The 23,024-nt window shown below is 36.9% G+C and overlaps 1 protein-coding gene across 2 annotated transcripts in view; it reads right to left on the minus strand.

Moving 5' to 3' along the window:
* PALLD (palladin, cytoskeletal associated protein) overlaps window positions 1-23,024 on the minus strand; it is a 247,839-nt gene that overhangs the window by 12,390 nt on the left and 212,425 nt on the right. For both annotated transcript variants that reach the window (XM_063310551.1, XM_063310549.1), the window contains 5 exons: window positions 13,877-14,012; window positions 11,667-11,768; window positions 9,624-9,674; window positions 8,695-8,916; window positions 3,325-3,474 (listed from right to left, as the gene is read on the minus strand). In XM_063310551.1, the coding sequence (XP_063166621.1) occupies window positions 3,325-3,474; window positions 8,695-8,916; window positions 9,624-9,674; window positions 11,667-11,768; window positions 13,877-14,012 (661 nt within the window). The remainder of the gene's footprint in view (window positions 1-3,324; window positions 3,475-8,694; window positions 8,917-9,623; window positions 9,675-11,666; window positions 11,769-13,876; window positions 14,013-23,024) is intronic.

A 23,024-nucleotide genomic window follows, 5' to 3' on the forward strand; every position in this document is an offset into this window, starting at 1 on the left:
TATGCACCTCCCAATTAGTGTCTCAAGTATGCTGTCAGCAAGGATCGGAAACATTTCAGGCATGCGATGCTCCCTATGCCCCTCCCCTGAAACAAACAATTACATTTTGGCATTCTTGTATGAGATGAAACAGTATTTCAGTGCTCTCATGAATATATTACGCAAGATATATTTAAGAATGTTTTTTAATGTTCATAGTGAAAATTGGGCTCTGTGGATGGTGTTTCCAAGTTCCATTTTGCCTTATAGCATACTAAAATAACATATAAAATAACGAGGTTAAGGAATAGATGCTCATTTTGCAGGCCTGATATGCTTTTGACACCTGAATAGAATCAGCCTTTAGATTCCACTTCTGTATTCTCTATCCCATGGAGTCAGATCTTGCAAGGATAATGTAATCTTCAACCCTTCAATGTACCAGTTCTCAGAACGATTGTTTTCTACTTTATTATTTGAGATCAAATAGATAGAGAGCCCCCCCCACTCTAATGTACATTATCCAAATATGCCCCTTTATATTTCCACTTTTTAAAACAAAATTAAACTGTTCACACATTATTATTCTATATTTTCAACCTTCAAACATGTTTTTATTTCCATACCATGCCCCATACCATACCCCATACCATACCAGTGCACATCTGTACTAATTCTGTGGCCTATGGTCATATTTCCATTAGTGTTTAAGATTACAAGGCAAACTTATTTCCATTTGATGATGTAACAGATTGGAATTTGCATCTTCTGGGGTGAAAAGCTTGTATATTAATCTACTGCTGCTCATAGTCTCAAACATATTGTTAAAAGCACAGTGGAATTACGTTAATAACAGGACATGCAATTATGTTTAATTAGAAATTAAACTGTTGCAAGAGAATATAAATGACTTGATGAACCAAACAAATTCTCTTTGTTACAAAAATAAAATAAACTTCCAGAACTGATATCCAGAGTGCTACTTGGTTATTTTCCCAGCACTTTTTTTGCACTCTAGAGAAAGAGCAAAACGTTTTAATTTTAAAGACACACTGCTTTTTGTCATTGTACAAAATAATGAATGAAAATTAAATTAACAATCCTGTATCAATTTAACCCATCACTGAATTCAAATAGAACACCTTATAGTACATATATCCTACATATAGCCAGGACACGTACATAATACTGAGACATGTAAATGCCTTGGTTTACTTCGAAGTGGGATAATTGTCTAAATGTGTTTATCAGGATGGTTTCTTAAAGGTTTGGATAAATGGTTATGCTGTTTTGAAAGTCTTACATTTTTTGGTAAATGCCTAGGTTATTGTTTAAATGTGGTTATCAGGATGGTTAGACATCACACTGACAACAAAGGTCCGCATAGTTAAAGCAATGGTGTTCCCTGTAGTAACATATGGCTGCGAGAGCTGGACCATAAGGAAGGCTGAGAGAAGGAAGATCAATGGTTTGGAACTGTGGTGTTGGAGGAAAATTCTGAGAGTGCCTTGGACTGCCAGAAGATCAAACCAGTCCATCCTCCAGGAAATCAAGCCAGACTGCTCACTTGAGGGAATGATATTAAAGGCAAAACTGAAATACTTTGGCCACATCATGAGAAGACAGGACACCCTGGAGAAGATGCTGATGGTAGGGAGAGTGGAGGGCAAAAGGAAGAGGGGCCGACCAAGGGCAAGGTGGATGGATGATATTCTAGAGGTGACGGACTCATCCATGGGGGAGCTGGGGTGTTGACAACCGACAGGAAGCTCTGGCGTGGGCTGGTCCATGAAGTCACGAAGAGTCGGAAGCGACTGAACAAATAAACAACAACAGATAAAATGTTTATGCTGTTTGGCTAATTTTTATATTTTTGGTTAATGTTAGTTTAGTTGGCAGATAGGAGCAAATTATAGTGAAGAAGGGTAGTGTTTACTATATTAGGTTCCGAATTATGTTTGAAGGGTTTTATATGTTTTTCTTTAATTGGGAGGGTAATTTTGTTTTAGAAGGGAATATAATAATGAGAATTATTAATAATGAAAGCCAGTTTGGTCTAGTGGTTATGGCAACAAGCTAGAAACCAGGAGATTGAGAGTTCTAGTCCTGCCTGAGGCATGAAAGCCAGCTGGGTGACCTTGGGCCAGTCACTCTCTCTCAGCCCAACTCACCTCACAGGGTTGTTGTTGTGGAGAAAATAGGAGGAGGAAGGAGTATTAGGTATGTTCACTGCCTTGAGTTATTTATAAAAATAATAAAGACGGGATAGAAAATAAATAAATAAAATACATTTAAATGCTTTATAGAAATAATGTTTACTATAATATGAATTGGAGTAAGAGATTGAAATTGATTTACGTATATCTTTGTTACAGAAAGTTGGAAGTTACTTTGTAGTAGTTTGTTTTGTGTTTTTTCACACTTTTTAGTTCTGTTTCTTTTTCCTTGTAGGCTTCTCTGTTTCAGTCTTTTTAGTTTTTATGCATATTTTGAAAATGCTTTATTAAAGTTTTCTAAAAAAAAAAAAAAAAGGAAATATGTTGTCTAGACCATGGTCACTAAACCCTGAAGCTCAACACTGCCCAACAGATACTGGCTGTGAAAGCCTACACCAGTATATTGTGCCTTCTCTGTTGCAGCACCTGCCCTCTGGAATGAGGTCCCCCCTGAGATTCAGTTGACTCCCATCCTGATGGCATTCCAGAAGGCCTTAGATCTGACTGTTCTTCCAGGCCTTGGACTAGAGTTGGGACCCCTTGGTGGTTATATTTGGATGTGTTTTGGTGTTGCTGGCCAGATTTGCCATCATGTTCTCTATTTCTTTTCTAGTTTATATTGTATTTTTATTCTAGTTTATGTTGCCCAGAGTTGATCTGGAGTTGGGTGGCACTTAAATGTAAATACATACATACATACTCACAAAGGCATAAGTACATGGGATAAGTTTTACTATGGGAGAATATAAATGACTTGATGAACTCTGCAAAATGCTGCCATTAGGGGTGGGGAGGAATCCTGTTTTTTCTCATAAAATATAATTCCATTCAGAGATAATCAAGTTTATTGAATGATCAGTGATCAGCCCAACCAGGGAGGCACATCGGTATGCAATATAGCATGTTTACCTAAGAACATATATATAAGGGCAGTTGCTCAAAGAAACAGTTTTGAGTCATTCCCCAACGGCTCTATGTTCTCAACTTGGCATCATGAGTGTGAGATGAGTAGAGAAGGCTTGCCTTAGAATGACATCATTTCTCAATTAAAACTTTAACTCAGATGGTGAATGTAAACAATCATTTATGCCTAGAAGCATAATGAATCTACAGCTAAGGCTTGATTTACCTGTGGATTGGCAGCCATGATAGTATAATTGCCATCATCATCCAGGGTGGAGGCAGTGGTGTGGAGAGAGCAGGTCCCATCAGGTTCTCTTTGCATCCTGTAGTGTTCATTTCTTTTAGAGATTTGCTTTCCATCCTTGAACCAATAGATCTATATTAGGAGAAATCAAAACCAAAACATAAACAATGAAAGGGAAACACATACAATAATAATTTATAATCTGTGAATAAAGAGTGAATCCAAGTGCTGATCTCAGAAAGAAAATAAAAAAGATCTAGAGTAAATTCCTGCCTATCCTTCTGTTGTATGACTTGGGCCAAATACTTGGAAAATGAACAGCCACTTCACTTCATTGGCTTAACAGCAAGTAGTTTGAAGCATTCTGGAGACTGAGATGGTGTGATGATGGATTGATGGAGTGGAGAAATTTGTTCTCTAGTTACTGTTGCATTACAATTTCTACCTTCCCTCATCACTGGCCCGAAAGTAAATACTGATACTCATAAACTTATACTGCTAGTCATGCCAACAACAGAATGTCCAGTTAAGCTCTCCAGGTTCAATTAGAGACCACACAAAACAGTCAATAAACATTTTGGCTCAAAGTTCTTTATTATCCTTCGTTTCTCTACCAGATATTGTCATATTGGGTAAGTTTTTTTAAGATTAATAACTGAATGTTGAGTTTATTCATGCTGAATGTTTTTGCTGTTTGGAATTATTGGAATCATAATTAAGTTCAATGATCACGTTGATTATAATTAAATGAAAAAAGCTGATTTCAATTATGCAATACTGTGAAGGGCTTGATTTCTTTTTTTCCAAAATCAACAGTATGGTAATATCTTTATTTGGACCAAGCCAAATACCACAAAATATGCAGAAAGTTTTGAATTCTCCAGAACGTTTCACATACTGAACATACATAGTAGTGCTGCTGTTTTTGTCTATGATACAGCAACGTGTCCTGAAATGGCAAGCAAAGTATATATATTTGACAGGATTGGTTTAGTAACAGAACAGACAAGAAAATGTTGCCCCTTCCCCCATAGCTATGAAAACACAAAGGCTTCATCAGTCTCGATCTGAAAATCTAGTCTAATTTTCTAGTCTATGTGCTTCTTCCTCCTTCCTGCATTCGGTAACATCTCATCTGATGAACAATTTTGGAGAACTCAAAAATGTGCATTCTCTTGTGCATCATTTTCATTGGGTCTAATAAAAGTATTATCCAACTGTGAATGTTACATTGTTTTGACTCCTGGATCAACTCAGTTATGACCGCTTTCTAATGTGTACTAAGTTACTAAACCAATCCTACTAGTTCATCAAATATAAATACTTAGCTTGCCATTTCAGGATATGATGCTTTATCATAGACAAAAACAGCAGCAGTACCATGTAAGCTCAGTACTGGGCTTGTTTATCATAGGTAATAGGAACCAAAAGAAAGTTTTCTATAAGATACACATGGCCCCCAGTTGTACAAACTGACCTGATAAACCAAGTGATCCTTTACAGCATTAATTATTTCTCTGAATGAATAAATGAGGCTACAGGAGTATGCTCATAACTGGCTGTGTCAGATGTTAATGGATAAAGAAGTAATGCATGAAAAACCTCACAGGAAGATCTTTAATCTCAGGGGACTTGAATGAAGGATGCTGGTCAAAGGGCTTCTGAAGAACTGGGACAGGAGGAATGATTAAGAGAACTTGCTAATTCTCATGACAACTGAATCCTTTAGCAAACAGTTTTAAAGCAGTTAATCACTCTGAAAGCAGCAGCATTGATTCATTTTCATTTCAGGGGAAAATAAAAAGCAGAAATGATCCCAAACTGATATATACTGCAGCAATTATTTCTGCCAAGTTCTTCATTTTTCTGATGCTTGACCACCTATTTATTTCAATTCATGAGATAAAGCTGTGTGTTAAATTTTAACACTACCTATTAAAGGAGGAATACTGATTGAGTCTCACACTTCCATATAAGGTTACCAGATACTGACAAGGACTGTATACTGCAAGGAATTTTTTTTTCTTGTCTGTCTCTTACTAATCTGTATGTGCTGGATTGCAAAACACTGACATTGCCAACAAAAGGCTCAATACAATCATGCGATGGCACAGTTTTTATGTTTCAAATAAAAAGTTGTGCTATTGTTTGTAAACCCTAAATCTTAGCAAAGGCTTAGCTGCAAAAATAAGTCTGAACTTGCACACTACACAGATTTTCTAATGTTACCTCATAAATGTTCTTGTAAGAGCCAGTAATTATTTTATCATACACTTCTTTCATTACAGAATCTGGAGATTTGCCAAGAATTAAGCAAGTCAGGATACATAAAGGAGTTTATGCCTGGTGTCCTAGATTAACATGACTGAATGTGGCTTTTTACTGTTAATTCAGTTGTGTAATAATTAATACATAATTCCTTCCTCTTGCCCCACAGCAATATTCTGTATGTAGTCAAATGTTTTCCCTTTAGGAAATTACCATTATCTCATGTTACTGTTGCACGTTGCCTTTGTCAAGTTAAATAACATCTTTACATTTTTTTATCAGCCACATGCAGCTTAACTGAGTTGAAGTACATCTTTTTGGGGAAAAAGATTATCAGCATAAAATGCAGGAAACTAAATGTCAGAATCTCAAGATTCTGAAGTTCGCCTTTAAGGCAGTTTCCTTCTGAGTGTTACCCTCAGGTATATTTTACTACCAGACTTAGGAGTTCATAGTTGAGATGTAGTCAAAAAATTAGACTTCAATGTCTGTATATTATAAAAAGAAAAGAAAAAAGAAAGGGGGAAAAAAAGAAATTAAGTTAAAAACTGGACTATTTCCTATACCTGAGACCCTGAATTTGCTCATGTTAGTGTAAGTGTTACTTGAGCACAGTTGTGCTCATGGATACCTCACCAGTGGGGGGGGGAAAGGTGAAAGGTCCCCTGTGCAAGACTGAGTCATGCCTGACCCTTTGGGGGGACACCGCTTTCACGTTTCCTTGGCAGACTATAGAGTGGGGTGGTTTGCCATTGCCTTCCCCAGTCGTCACCTTCCCCAGCAAGCTGGGCACTCATTTTACCGACCTTGGAAGGATGGAAGGCTGAGTCGACCTGAGCCAGCTACCCGAGAGAGAATCCAGCTTCCTCTGGGATCGAACTCGGGTCTTGGAAATAGTTTTGGTTGCAATACTGCTGCCTACCACTCTGCGCCACACGAGGCTTCACACCAGCGGAAGGGAAAATAATTCATTTCACTATTCCTCCTTTTCTTGTATCTCTAAAATCTGCTCCAAAGAACTAGAGGAACTTCTAGAGGAGTGGCAGGATGAATGATCAGAAATGATCTTTTGCCCTTCTTCTAGCAGTAAAATCATTAATTAGGTTTCAGTCATATACATGAATGGAACGGCTCCCTTTGTTCACTGATACCTAGTAAAGGCATCACACATACATATACATGTATTTACGTTCCATTTTATAATTAGAAATTTAATAGTAATGCAAAAGAGGCCATTATTCCAAATATTGCAGTATTTAAAAGATGTTTCCTCTTTTCATGTTCTTTTTAAACTCCCAAAGCAGAGGTGGGCCCTAAGGTTCCTGAGAATGCATATATCATTTAGAACACAAAAGATATATTCTTGAAGTGATTTCATGAATGCATACTTGTGAGAAACATGTTTTGTAATGGTTATTCACATTTTAGACAGAATCTGGGAGGAAGACTCAACAAGACACAAAAATGCTGTTCACTGAATCAATAGGAGCACCACTATACCAAAACATTATGTTGCAGTATAACCTCAAGCTTCTAGTAAAATAAAGCAATTATAGGGAATAAGAAAGTTATATTAAGCATGATGGGGTCGTTTAGCAAGCACTTCAAATATTATGATGTTTAGTTACACATTCTGATATATATCAGAACGCAAATCCTATATAACATTGCAATGTCTTTGATCTCACAACAACATCCCTATGGCAATGTGTAGCCCTACGGCTAATTTCAACAGCTTTTTCCAAGCATTCAGGGCAGTTCAGTTCAGAGCTATGCAACCTATACTAGCATTTTGATGCTTAGCAGAGAGAGAAAAGGTGTCAGAAAAAGAAAAATGATGGCATGAAGAGGGAAAACAGCTATTAGAAGGATGGCTCTACCAGTGACTCTAGCTCCATTAAGGCCCACAAAAAATCACCCCAAAAAGAATGCTAGAGTTTATAAAATCTACTTGTTTTGGATTAAGAAATATCAAGACTATACAAAGTAGAGGAGGGTTTGTTACTCTTTGGGGACCACCAATATCAGACACATATACAGGTAGTTCGACTTACGACCATTTGTTTAATGATTGTTTGAAGTTATGACAGCGCCGAAAAAAGGGACTTACAACTGGTCCTCGCGCTGTCGTCACAGCAGCCCTGTGGTCACATGATCAAAATTCAGGTGCTTGGCAACCGGCATGTATTTATGACAGCTGCGACATCCTGGGGTTATGTGATCACCATTTGCAATCTTCCCAGCCAGCTTCCAACAAGCAAAGTCAATGGGGGAAGCGGATTTGCTTAACAACCACATGATTCACTTAACAACTGTGGTGATTCACTTAACAACCATGGCAAAAAAGGTTGTAAAAGTGGGCATGACTCATTTAATGGCTGCCTCACTTAGCGATGGAAGTTCTGGTCCCAATTGTGGTCATAAGCAGAGGACTACCTGTATAGAAAACATGATTTATTGCTGAACTACAGCTCCAGCATGCTCCTTTATTGGTTGTGCTGGCTCCAAGCTGCTGGCAGTTGTATTGCAAGCCATCAGGAAAGCCCCAAGTTCCCAATTCCTGCTCCGTCCCATCCTTTGAGGCCATGAATTGAAGTCTGGGAAATACTACTAAACTTGTCTTCTTTTGCTGTGTGTGTTACAAAGCATGGCTGACCTGATGACATCTCAAGTCCGTTGGAGATTAGAACAGAAGCATTGTAGGAAGCTGCAAGTATCTTTGTCATTAACAAAAAGGGCCTTTGGGCTATCAGTTCTAACCAGTAGAACTGAGAATCTACCTGTTAGGAAAGCTCCAAAGAACATCCAAAAAGGCCTAATAGATCTTCAGTTCAATGAACACTGAGGAAAAACCTGAAAGCATATACAGTGGAATTCAATGTCTTAATTATTCATGTGGCTATACTATATAGCCATTTTGATATGAGTTGAAAAAACTCCAAATATTCAAAATTGGTGTGACCTGGTCACATTTTAAGGAAATTAGAAAAGCCCAAAGAGCATATTTTACAGAACCTCCAATGAAAGTTTCCTCTGATGTTTTGTGTGAAATGTCCAAAGATGGCTTTTCTTCTTTTTTCTCACCTTTGGGTTAGGATTTCCAGACACTCTGCATATAAAGGTGACCGGCATTCCTTCAAATATTTTGTAGTGTTTAAGTTTCACCTCAAAATACGGGGCCAGGCTGTTATCAGGGATATCTTTCCCATGTTCCTCTTCATCATCAGACTCTTCTACTGGAGATCTTTCCAATCTAAATTCAATCTCACTGATCAGTCTCTGCTCAAAACTGGAGACTTTATATTCCTATAAACAACAGAAAACTCAAGTTAGTCAGGTCTTTAAGGCTACTTTATCTGGCAAGCTATTTGATGAGATTATAATTAATTTTTAATTAATTTATAAAATTATATATAATTTTCCAGATTTTTATTTCAAATGCAGACATTTAGGGCTGCACATTAAAAACAGTATTCTATGAAGCAAAACATAAACAAATAGATTAGTTGAGCAATGGGCATACACCACAGGATACCTGGATAGATTTAAAGATTACAATGTTTCTGCTTTAAGAACTGGAAATGCTGAAATAACCCCTTAGATTATATTTAACTAGTTGAGTTTACTGCCCTGAATGTAGAGTATCAATCCATTTGACCATTTTAAATACTGAACCATATTTTGAGTAGGATCCACTCCATATGTGGGGCCTGGAGGAACTGCACTCCCTAAAAATGGTCTGAGGTGGAGCTGTTGGCTTCCAACCAATGAAAGTAATTGATGGATTTAATTTTGCTAAACATCATGGTTTTCAGACAACAAACCAACCTTCTCTATGAATGATATAAACAAATACTATATAACAAAGAATAGTCTTAAATGTTACGAGTGTTAGATAATTATGCAAAAGAAAGAAAGCAATGGTTAAATTCTGGAAGCAGCATTGCAAAGCCAAAAAAGGAAGTGACAAGAGGTCAACAGACAGGAAAGCAAGAAAAAAAGGAAAGTGGAACCTTTTGCACAGCCTCATGAATCACTATAGAAGCATCAACAGAACCAGTTCCCTGTAAAAGCAGAAAAAATATGGACACTAAAGGAACTGTAAGAAAACTTCACAGTAATCTCAGACAAATCTTTTCTCAGAATTGATTATAAATGATGATGAGCAGTCATTTTATTAAAATGTAGAAATGTTTCTTGTTCTTCTGGACTAAAAAAAAGTTGTCTCAAGGTAGAGAGACTGTATTTGGTGTTGAAATAATGAAAAAGCAGAAGAACAGAACAAATGAGAATTGAAAGATCTTTAAATTGTTATTTCATGTGATCATATGAGGAAGAAGCACTATATTCTGCATTACAATTACTTCTAAAATATCATGCAAGAGTTTGAACAAAGTCATCTTGATTTTATAGGATTCCGTTCTCTGTACAGGACAAATTCAGATTACAACTTTTTCCAGTTTTAGGAATAATCAAGCATCTGCCTACACAGTTAAATATAAATATCATGGCCTGTAACAGTTCTGCCAGCAAAACAATCTGGGCACTCCATAAAACCTTCCATTTCTGCTTCAAATTAACCAGCTCTTAGTTTAGTTAAGTGATTAACCTACATCCACAATTCCTCCATTACTTCATACTTTACAGCTGTCTACATCTATCTACTATACAACTAAAACACTTGTCTTTAAAAAAAAAACATGGCAGAAAAGACACCAGACATTCCTTCCCATGCATGCAAATAATGGGAGGGCAGCCTCAGAGCGAGTGTAGAATCTTTCAGCCCATTTTGCTGACCTAAATCTAGCACAAGCAATGTTCATTGTCTATCAGTAAAGCAGGCTATTACTAACTGAAGAAGGCCAATTCACACCTAATATAATAGTAGCTCTGTTCATTCCCTAGGCTGTGACATATAGGCAATTCATGTTCAAGCTAACTCTGAGCAGCCCAAAGGGCTATATTTGCGGGGTGGGGGGCAGCATCATACAGTACTAAAAAACACTGATTGTTAGTAATACCTTTTTACTTCAAAACTCTTGCATTAATATATCATTTCAGTTGTCTGATGAAAACACAGGGCAAGTTAGTATGGCATTTTAATCCAGATTTATGGCTTACTGTTGACTGTTCTTTGAGTTGGCACAGCTAGAAGGGTACCTATTCATGTTTTATTTAAACATGTTTTCCAAATTCAGGATGCACCCTTTATCTGATCAGAACAAGATGCAGAACATAGGCATAAGCAAATATAAAAGACATGGCTATGTTCTTTGGACAGTTGTGGGCAAAAAGAGCCTGTTCCTGCATTTGAGCAACATATTTCAATCTACACAAACTCAGCTGGGTGGGTTGCTAGCACATCACTTATGGAAGAGCCATTGGGCATGAGCAAACATATTCAACATTTAACCATAAGCATAAAGTACAACCAGGCCAATGTCTCCCTCTCTTGGGTTGGAGTGTTAATAAAAAGCAGAATTAAAATAAATAGTATTATTGGTGCAATAAAGACTATCCCATACCAAAAAAATTGTGTTCGGATCTGATATCATGTTACTTTGAAATTTATCTATAGCTGGTACACAGAATAACTTTGATCAAAAGATTAAATCCTGAATACTTTTCTTCAAATCCAAAATTTCTTATAATTCAACTGCATTTAGGTAGCCAGGCTTGTCGGAAGGAAGTATGAAGCTAGCCCTATAAACATGCAATGAAGTACGAATCTCTTTATGAAAACATATATTGGTCTGCATCACTAAGCCATAATGTAAGGGTTTTTGGGGGGGAGGACAGTGTTAACTGATGTGTGAACCTAACCGTTATGGTTTAGTTTTTTGAATGAACCAGTCTATATTACCTTGTTCGGGTCATTGTTTAAGAATCCCGGATTAACTACATGCTGGTCATCAACCATAAAAAAATTTACCTGCCTACCTTGATTAAACTTTATGTGTAAATGCAGGCAATGTTCTCATCACTCCTCAAAAACAAGGCAATTATAACAAGAAATTGCTATTTTATTATGTGAGTGGAAAGCTAAATTGCAGCACCTGTTCTGCAAGTTCCTCTTCTGGTTCTTGAATATTGAAGACTGTTGCAGCACTGTCAGCCCCTAACAGTCGACGAGCCATCTTCTCCTCATATGTTAATTTCTAAACCAGAAGAATGAGACATTTGCATCAGCCACCAATAAATATATGAACAACGTACTCCAAATTTCAACACATCCTCCACATCTAATACATTTCTGTCAGAGGCAGACAAAATTTTATTGGTCAAGAGCCAAACATTTTTGGAGGTTACCAAAGATCACAGTGAGATGATGAAAAAAAGTAGGTGGGGCAAAATCATAAATGGCATGGGACTAGCATATCCATTACTTCCTTGAACTAGGGGGTATCGTTCTAATTTTAGGACTTCTGCTACAGTTTATGTGAGTTTCATGCGTTCAAAAAGCTGGAAATAGTGCCATCAATTTTCACCAATTACTGTCAAAGGGAGCTCTGGGGGCAAAAAGGGGATTCCAGAGCTGCCAGTTTTTAAGATAACATTTCTTAGAAATCTGCTAGCTTTCTTTCTGGAATAAAGACAGGAAGCACAGTTCATTTGTACAGTCCCCAGCAAATAGGAAATTCACTTAGATCAAATCAAAGCATATTCAATGACTCCAGAGCTATCTGTACAACTAGAACCTATTTTGGCAATGGATTGAATCCACAGGCCCCCTTTGCTACTCTTTTTCTAAGGAAGGAGATCTCTGGATCAAATCTGTTCTAAGCTTAGACAAAGAAATTAATTTGTTACAGCAACTTTCCTTAACTTGGCAACATCTAGGGCTGCCTTTGGCCATGCTGGAAATTCAACACATCTAGAGGATTACAAGTTGGGGCAGCTGTATTGCAGTCTTTGCCTACGCTGGTTTAGAATCATGACAGTTGTAATTCAACAGATCTGGAAAACACATACTGTTCCAGACTCTGCACCGAAGTCTCATTTTGTTAGTTTCCGTTTGCTTTACATATTTATATATTACACATATATTGAAGGGATTTGTAGTCTGCCTCCTTACTACAAAGTGTTGTTCAAGATATTTACAAAGAGAAATGATAAAAATGTGTAACTCCAGTATAATAATTGTACATTACTTTATATAATATCTGCATTAGAGCAGGTTTTCCACAAAAACAATTCTCCTGCTTAGTGATTTTTTTTTACTGAGAAAGTCTAAACTTTGCCAAAGTCTTGAGACATGCAGGAGAGGAAGGAGCATGTGTTATAAGTCTTATTTCCCCTTTACAGAACTATTCATTGAAAATAAAAGATATAAATTAAAACAAGTATGAATATTCCAGATGATTTTTCAGGTGACCAGTTAAATGTAGTTAAATTTTACAGCTATAATTTAGAAGATGAAATTCTAATTGCTGGCAATGATCCTAGAAACTCATTCAATAGTACTTACCTGTGACCCAGACAAGGGATTCCAGCCATGTCCTGGCTATATAATTTATTGTTTTTTTCTTACACAACAGGCATGCCTGACTCCTGCAGCTTCCATAGGTGTTAAACATATTTATTGCCTTTTTGTTGTAAACACATGAAGTAATCTTTCACTTTTAAGAAAGCAGGAATGGACATGAAATTAAGTGTTTCTTGGTGCTCATTAATCTTTTTTTTTCTTATCCTGCTAACAGCAGAAGTGAATTTCCTTACTAGCCTACAGTTTTATGCTGAGACTGAGGATAATATAATATAAATTGATTAAATAAACAATGCAAAATAATTTAGGAATTCTGAGGCAATATAAAAAGATAGACTATAGCCATACTGTATTCAAAGAAACCATAAACAGACCAATCACAGGTAGCATTTTCCTGGATCTAATAGCTGTAAGTTGGATGGAAAGATCCCATCACACAAGTGGAAGGAACTTTTGATTGCAAAACAAAAAACAAAAAACAAAAAGGAATGAGGCCCCATATATCTTCCCTACCCAATCTACCCTGAATCTCAGCACATGATGGGAAAATCACACTACAGAGTATTTCTGTTTGGATCTTGGGACTCAATTCTGTATTAGAAGATCTGTCTCCTCCCACTATTTAAGATTAGATAAAATAGAATACAGTACCATATAAAATTGAAATCCACATGAATGCAAAGTTAATTTCTTTCCAAATGTATGTAAGTTAAGAAAGCAATTGAGAGTACTGCTTCAAGCTTTATGCAAAAGTCCCTCTTGAATCTTGCAACTACGTACTGGTTGGCCATTGTTCAAGAGATCTTCCTTGAAGCGAAGCTTTCTTTCCAGGTCCTGGATAACAGCATCTTTTGTGCCCTGAATTTCCTCATCAGATGCAATCCTGGCAGCTCTGCCTGTTTTCTTTGGAAATCCCCTGCAAATAAAACACTAATAGTTTATAAACACTGTGTGTCTGTATAGAGAAATCATAATTTTAATGGGTGTTAACATTTTAATCAGTGTTATACAAAAATACATACCCCTTCTGAATAAACAACATTATGCAAAGTACACAAAGAGAGTAAGGAATGGTAAGCTTAAAAAATTAAAAGCATGAGATGAGAAAAAAATGAGAATATAGCCAAATTTAATTTATAGTGAATTGGTAGTTATTTAATTCACTACCACATAATTCAATGAAGGCAGCTAACTTAGATGACTGATAATCATGAATGTCCTGCTAAACAGATTTGATTTATATGAATAGGATGAACCATTTCAATGTGGAGCACAATTATTCTAGATTCCAGCTGCTATACCGTATTCTTCTGTTTTGGGGGAATCTCCTGTTCTCACTCTGGACAGTCAGATTTTTCGGAGCCTTCTGCTATCTCTTTCCTAGGTCACTGTTGATATCATAAGCAGTAATACTGTACTATTTGTCATTGGCAAGTGTATCTTAGAAATGAAGTACTTTTCATTATTTTCATGCAGAGAAAGCTTTCAATTAGAATAGCAATATTTATTGCAAACTCATAGGTTTACCATTGAAGTAATTTACTTGAATGCATGATATATCTATTCACCTGCAACATTCTAACTCATTTCCACAATTTGTTTAGGAGAATCTTGTACATAATGCTGTTTCAAATTGAATCAGGAGGTCCAAAATATGCAGTGTTGCCATTAGCAATCTTAGAATCATAGGATCATGAAATGAAAGGGCTGGAAGGTTCCTTGGAATCCAACCCCTGCCCAGCGCATAAAGTACAGAACTGTTACATTAATGAGATCTTCAAAGAACATGGATGCCATACAAACTGTGTGATGGTATTATGTTGCATGTGTCAAATCCAAATTTAAGAAATCATTAAAATGCTGTATTTTTGTGTTTTGTTTTATGGCAAATGACAGAGCCATAAAAATAGTAATTTTAATGTGTGAATATATGCCTTTCACTTTCCTTTTTAAAATTTTACACAATTAGTTATATCTTACTATGCAACTATTCTGAATAATCATTAACAAAATTAACAGAATGATGCACTGCTGATGGTTTGAATAACGATCTGAAAAATGAGTATGACACTGATGTTAATGTTTATAGCTGTACTTTGATATTTGTACAATTTCTCAGAAGTTATTATTCACTGTAGTTAATTTATTATCAGAAATGGTACCTTCTTAATTTATGAAGCATTAACCTATCAACAGTTACTTCAGTACCAGCTTCAGGGAAGAAAAAAAACAGCAGGAAAAATTGGTGTTATCATGACTTCTGTGTGAACCTTTCAGGGGTATTTTTGACCAGATACATTACTAAAATGCTGCTCTAAAAGGGCCTCATAGTATATTGCTAGTAGCCCTGTTTGTGATGCATACAGTACTAGCCATCCATATTTTAGCTTGCCATGCTGCATGAACCTACACTTAGACATTAATTTATGGTTCAGCATATTGTACAAAATCAGAAAAGTGGGTTAATTTACTGAACTACAGTTCAATGTTCATGCAGATTCAAAGAAATCATACAAACACAGCTTATGTTAGGTTTCTTTCCAACATACCCTTCAGGTATGTTTGCCAACTCTGACAACTACCTGGTTGGAAATTAAGAGTTAGTTCAATACATCTGAAAGGCACTAATTTAGAAGACGCTGGTTCATATTACCAATACATGAAAGGAGATGTCAGAAATGCTTCCTGAGGATTTTGACTAACAGAAAAGCAGAGCCATTTTTCCCCTCTGAAAAATATTGTTTGGGATACATCACTATAGAGAAAATGATTTTTTTCAGTCATTTGTGCAAATAATCAAGTACTATGTTAATGTTCAATTTGTCTCACAGATCATGTAAGGACTGGAGGCTGCAAAATAACAGAGCTTATAGGTTCTATCCAGGGGCATAATCTCACATTTACTGAAAAGAATAAATCAGTGAAATTAATTATATAGCAGATATATTGATTATGTGTTTCTGGACAAAATGCAAAAGCACTGTATTAGTTAAGCTAGGTTATTTGACAGATCACTTATATCTTTCTCTACCTCTCTATGCATTAAGCTCATCATCAGAGATTCTCCTCACTGGCTGCCATCAAGATGCACACAGTTGGTAGCCAAGAGCTGTAGAGCTGTCTAGTGGTGAGACATCCTTGGTTCCTTTTCTTCTAAGAAATATGGCTGGACTCCATGTGTTGTGAGTTTTAATATATATTTTTTTCAATGGGTTCCTTTTTTCACTTTTATTTTTGTGTATCACTAATATGATATTTGTAGGATTTACTCATATTTAAAAGTAATTTAAACTTAAGCTTATGTCTATTTTATATAGCACTACTTGGAAATATTTCAGTCGTGGCTAACATGCTAAGAAGTATACTATAGAAATAAAAAATAAACAAATTAACAATGATGCTCTTTTTTTTTTTTACCAGAACATGACAGAATGTTGCAGTACTGTCTGTAGAGACTAGGTGCATAGGCCCTGGTCAGGTTGGTAAGCCAAAATTAGTGAAAGGCTGGCACATGGCCTATCAAGAGATCATGAACAAACAAACCAGCATATATTTCTGTCTCTCAGGCATAGTACAAGAGATGTATAACAGCTTTGTTTAGTTGATACTGACAGTAAGGTATTTCTCACAGAAAAAAAAAAGCATTTTATGCAGCTCCAGCAATCAGTTAGAAATCACGAGAAGATAAAAGGCGTATGGAAAATAAACTCTTCCAGACGCAGCCATTTAACAGGCCAATCTTTCTGGCTACTGCACTGGCTTTTATAATGCCTCTCTTCCATTTAAGTCAGGATGCACTATTTTAGAGGGGCTGTAAGTGCCATGCTAGGACTTCACTCCCCAAAATAGATGGGAACAGGTAAAATACATTGAGAGGGCAAAGATGAGAACTAAGTTTAATGTGACATTCAAATTAAGTTAAACAAATTCAAAACATTTAATCCTCTGTGTGTTTAATAGGCTGCTCTGGAAACTGCTTTCAAGGCTTTAGGGACCATGAGGCCCAGGAACCAAAAGTTACATGCCCCTGCTTTAAATTAAACACCTAGACAATTTGTCACTTCTACATAAAGAAATGTTACTGCTTGTCATATCTTTGAGTGTATATATGCATAAGAATCAAAATATAGAACAGAAAGATTACAAAGAGGATTAGACGGTCAGAGAATGAAGTTATATCATATGAAATCTTGGATAACTCTGCCCCTGATGTGCATAGTGTCTCTTCACAAAGATTCAGTAATGACATTTCTCATCTCAGAGAATTAAAATAAAATGAATTGGCTAAACTAGGGGGAGGTAAGGTGATGCATGCAGGCCCAAATGCCCTACCAGGCACTTCTCTTGATGTCCACAGTCTCTCTGCTCCAAATGATTTTATATAAGGAATGTAAATTGACCATGCTCACCCCAGCAATTATTCTTGTAAAAAATCAAGTTCCTCCTTCGCACACATGTCTATCGCACCCTCTCAGAATTCCAAATGACTCTAGAGTGCAAAATGGGCATCTACCTGTCATATTTCTAATAATCACACTTATTAAGTAAATTTGATAGTTTAAAAAAGTGTAGTGGATAAGGTACTGGCCTAGAAACCAGGAGACCCTGAGTTCTAACCCTAACTTTAAGTATAAAAGCCAGCTGGGTGACTTTGGGCCAGATGCTCTCTATTTTATTGTGTGGAAAATAGAAGACAGGAATATTAGGTATGTTCAATGCCTTGAGTTCACACACATACATACATACATACATATACATATATAAATAAAAAAAAGGCAGGATAAAATACTACTACTACTAATAATAACAACAACAACAGTAAGTCTTATTAGAATAAAAACTTTCTTAGTACCCAGGTAAAGTCTCTCAAAATCCAGAAAAAACCTGTTTGCTGAAAAACCTGTAGCACAGCATTGGATCTGTCTCCTTCTCCTCCCCTACCCACCCCCAATTAATTTGAAGAATGGTCCAAGATACAAAAGTTTTGTAGGAATGGAACAAGGACTCATAATTCCTACTGCAAAATGTATGTATGTTGGCTACAGACTAATAAAGACTAGCCACTGTCAATCTGGTGCTGTGCAGAGGCACAACTTCACACTGGGGATAATGGGAGTTGTAGTCCAACACATCTGTTAGGCACCAAACTAGAGAAAGCTGACACAGGAATATTAGGAAGCATGGTGGTTACATACAGAGCACTTTTTCTATCATCCTCACCCAGCCCCCAGCAAAAATGTGTGTATATGGGTCTAGATTTATATACAACAGGTTGTACCACTGGAGGGAAATCATTACTACCATCATATGTGCTGACATATTTGTTATCAGAAGTCTTTCCTATAGCTGGCCAGTCCATTCCACTAAATTGAGGGATATACAGTTGTAATCAAAATTATTCAACCCCCATTGCAAATCAGGTTGATTGTCAAAATGTATAGACTTTCAGCGGCTTGCAATGAACAAATCAAACAAAAGCAATTGAAATAGCTCAATACAACAAATGTGTCAAGTGGTGTCCCCAAATTAAACTGAAAATGCAACTTATAATGACTTCTCCAGTCTCAAAATTACCCAGCCCCCTGAATAGAATCCATCACAACAAGCACATGTACAGCATCAAGGGCTTCATTAGTTGCACCAAGTGTGCTTGAGCTGGAACACATGAAATACCTGAACTGGCTAGGGGTTTGTTGAGTGTCATATTTGACTGCATGTTAGAAATACAGTATGGCTAAGTCAAAAGAATGGTCCAAAAAGGTAAGAGAAGAGATCATCGCCCTTCACAAACAAGGAACAGGATACAAAAAGATAGCAAGGGCATTGACTGTTCCTAGAGACACCACTGGAAGCATAGTTTGCAAGTGCAAAGTTCAAGGAACAGTGGTTACACTACCTGGACGGGGCAGAAAAAGGAAGTTGTCAATGGTTGCAACCAGATTTCTGAGAAGGCAGGTGGAGAGAAACCCTCCAGTGACTGCAAAAGACCTGCAGCAAGACTTGGTGGCAATAGGCACTGAGGTTTCAGTGAGCACAGTAAGGCGTGTACTAAACACAGAAGGTTTCCATGCCAGAACTCCAAGATGTACACCACTGACCCAAAAGCAGAAGAAAACTCGGCTCCAATATGCTCAAAATCATATAAATAAGCCACAGAAGTTTTGGGATTCTGTTCTGTGGAGCGATGAAACAAAACCGGGACTTTTCGGTCCAATGGATCAACGGTTTGTCTGGAGGAAGAAGAACGAAGCATATGTTGAAAAGAACACTCTGCCTACAGTTAAGTGTGGTGGTGGCTCGGTGATGCACTGGGGCTGCTTTGCATCCTCTGGCACTGGGAACCTGCAGCTTGTGGACGGCAAGATGGATTCATTGAAGTATCAGGAAATCCTAAGAGAAAACGTTATGCCATCTGTAAGGAAGCTGAAGCTTGGGATCATTGTCCTGTTGCCCTTCCAGCAGGACAATAATCCCAAGCATACCTCAAATTCCACTAAGGCTTGGATGCAGAAGAAGTCCTGGAAGATTCTATAGTGGCCATCACAGTCACCTGACTTGAACCCCATAGAAAATCTCTGGTGAGATTTGAAGAAGGCGGTTGCAGCATGCAAACCCAAGAATATTACTGAACTGGAGGCCATTGCTCATGAGGAATGGGCTAAGATTCCTCAGGAACGCTGCCAGAAGCTGGTGTCTGGCTATGCATCTTGTTTGCAGCAGGTCATAACAGCAAAAGGCTGCTCTACCAAGTACTGAGGATGCTTGCCATGAAGGGGTTGAATAATTTTGAGACTGGAGAAGTCATTATAAGTTGCATTTTCAGTTGAATTTGCAGACACCACTTGAAGCATTTGTTTTGTTGAGCTACTTTAGTTGCTTTTGTTTGATTTGTTCATTGCAAACAGCTGAAAGTCTGTACATTTTGACAATCAACTGATTTGCAATGGAGGTTGAATAATTTCAATTACAACTGTACTTATCCCAATCAGCTCAGCAACAGCCTCTTAGAGATATCTAAACCACATGTTGAGGGACTGCCTGCTCCCAATCACATCTACCTGTCCCATCAGGCCCAACAGAAGGGGTATGTTACAGGTCCCATCCATGAAGGAATGCCACCTGACCAGACCCAGAAGGAGAGCCTTTTCTGGGCTCTCCCTTGGTAACATTATCCTCCCCGAGATCAAATGGACCCTGACCTTACTGGCCTTCCAGAAAGGCCTGAAGACATGGCTTTGTCATCTGGCCCAGGGATCTGGTTTTTATTTATTTATTTATTATTTGTGGTAGTGTTGAGTTTCAGTAGCAATTGCCTTCCCCTGCATGACAACATCTCTCATCCCTCAGTGCATGCATCTCCATTAGAAAAGAGGGAGTAAAGGAACAACATCTTCAAGGCAGGATTTGGAACAGACCAAATATTGATTGGAAGATGGAATAATTTGATGCAAGTTTATTTTGAGCATAAATATTCTTTAAATTGCCATGGCTACCACTCCAAATTGGATCAACATATAGAGTTTGATTTTATAATGATAATGTTGCCTGTCTTATCTGTTTTTTCCCCCTTGGTTGTGTGGTATTTTAGACATACTTTGAGAGTTATTATATTCTATCTCCTGTTTACTCAAAGGACAAGTTGATTATACAAATTTTACAATAATAACCTATTATGAATAGATGGCAGAAGATAGAAATTTTTCTTTAACAAATACCTCAATAAAATCACTTATTAGTTCTTAGTTACAAAGGAAATGCTTGGCTTGTCATGAAGGATACCAGAGTCTCCTTTTTTATTTTAAGAAAGAAAAACATTTCATGTTCTCCATGTTCATTTCTTTTCATGCTGTCTCTTCCTTCTCTTAGCTTTATGGCTGCCTTCCAAGTAAGCAAGGAGCCCCTAATCCCCTGTTTGATTCCAACAGAACAAAATATGCATTTCTCTTAACAAAATAAGAGGCAGTCCAATACACTAAGGCTGGCTTATTAGTTCTAAGTATATAAATTCATACACATTACAAAGTAGCCCAACCCAAAGCATCTGAAATAACTAAAGCAAACTTTCTCTCTCTTCTAGTAACTGTACTTAATAAAATGCAGGAGAATCCCCCAGAGGAGCATTATATCCAGAATGGAGAGTATGTCAGGCTCTTGCTCTTATCCCCTTCATCTGTCTACTTTCTACATTGGTGAAACTGTAAGTAGCATTAAAAAAATAAACTGTTTATAGAAGGAGTCACTAGAAAAGGACTGGGGGATGATTTGAGTTAACTTCTGGCATTTGAACATGTTTTAGCTGAGATACAATAAAAGAAAATCTTAACATTTTCTCCTCTTTAACTATCCAAGCAAAAATCTTCTACTTTTTCCTGAAATAAGCCCTGAACTCACTGGGCCTTCTGGGTGGCCATTTATAGGGTTATGCAATGGATCTGCTTCTTATGGCATCTTGCTTTGGAAAGGACAGCCATCATTTTCAAGCAAAAAAGGGCAAGGCCCTTCTGTGCTCCACCTCCTCCCCTTTCTTATATTCCAGTGAATAGGGGAGGCATCTGCCTGAGCTGCTTCCAAAATTATCTTGTTCTGGATTTTAAAAACGCTTCAGCCCCTTTTTTCTCGGTAATAATTCCTGCATATTTCTGTGAAGGTTACTTTCCTACTCTCTACAGCCACAGATAATTTAGTTCAAAAATTATACATGAATAACATGCATTCTAGAACATTTTTATTTTTATTTGATTAAAATTTATTTTAAAAATTTAAACCACTTCATAACTAAAGCTCTGTGGGTGGTTTACAATAAAGCACACTAAAAATATAATTTGAATGAAACATACATAATAAAATCAATTGAAATGCACATCATATAAACTAGGCAGCTGCAAAATGGTCATTCAAAATCTAAAACAATGCAAATGAAAATGCAATTAAAATATAATTATGAAGAACCTGAATAAATTTTTTCAAACTGATTATATTTCAGTTTGGAAAGCTCTCATAAAAGATTTTGCCAAGTGGTGAAAAAAAAATGAAGTTGAAGCACAGTAGCAGAATAAAATGGTGAAAATGATGCATCTTTCAAAGCTTATACTTTTTAACATATTGCCCTCTTGAGTAAATGATAATCACCTGAATTGCAAGACAAATGAAACAAACATTCAAAAAAATCCAAGAATAAAATATTGCTCCTATTATAAGGCCTGTTAATTACAAATTTTAATATGGAGGTGGACCATATAATGAAAAACAGATTTCTACAATATGTTTAATAAAAATAAAGATAGATCTTTTAAAGGAAATTTCTATTAGGCATATAAAGGAGACCCAGTTTGATGTAGTGGTTAAGGCACCAAACTAGAAACCGGGAGACTGTTGAGTTCTAGTTCCACCTTGGGCAGCCCTAGGAAAGGAGGCAATGGCAAATCACTTCTGAAATGTTGCCAAGAAAAGTGCAGAGACTAGTCCAGGCAGTCACCAGGAGTCAACACTGACCTGAAGGCATACACATACATGCACATGGCATATAACTATTCTTGTTCAGATATTGCATAAAAGGCATTTCATTTCCCATGCCCCTTGCTGTTAGTACTATCTTCTTGTATCTTAAATAGTGTGGAAAACACCACAGAATAAATGGGAGTAAACAGTTTTTTTTTAAAAAAAAAACTTCCAGGACTTTTATACAGATAATCCTCCCAGAGCAGAGACTTTTTTGGTCATAACTGCAAGGAATCACTTTTCTTGCTCCTTTTTCATTAAAAAATTAAATAGGAGCAGAAACCAAGTATTTCAAGAGAATTTCAAATAATTAAAATGAGGTAACTAAGAACCAAAGTGGACTCAAAATCAAGAAGTCACAAAATGTTGGTCAGTATTGAGATGAGAAACTTTAAGGTAATAGAGAAATATGGGAGACAGATTTAGGAAT

Source organism: Candoia aspera, chromosome 8 (assembly GCF_035149785.1).
Source record: "Candoia aspera isolate rCanAsp1 chromosome 8, rCanAsp1.hap2, whole genome shotgun sequence".
NCBI classification, from domain to species: domain Eukaryota; kingdom Metazoa; phylum Chordata; class Lepidosauria; order Squamata; family Boidae; genus Candoia; species Candoia aspera.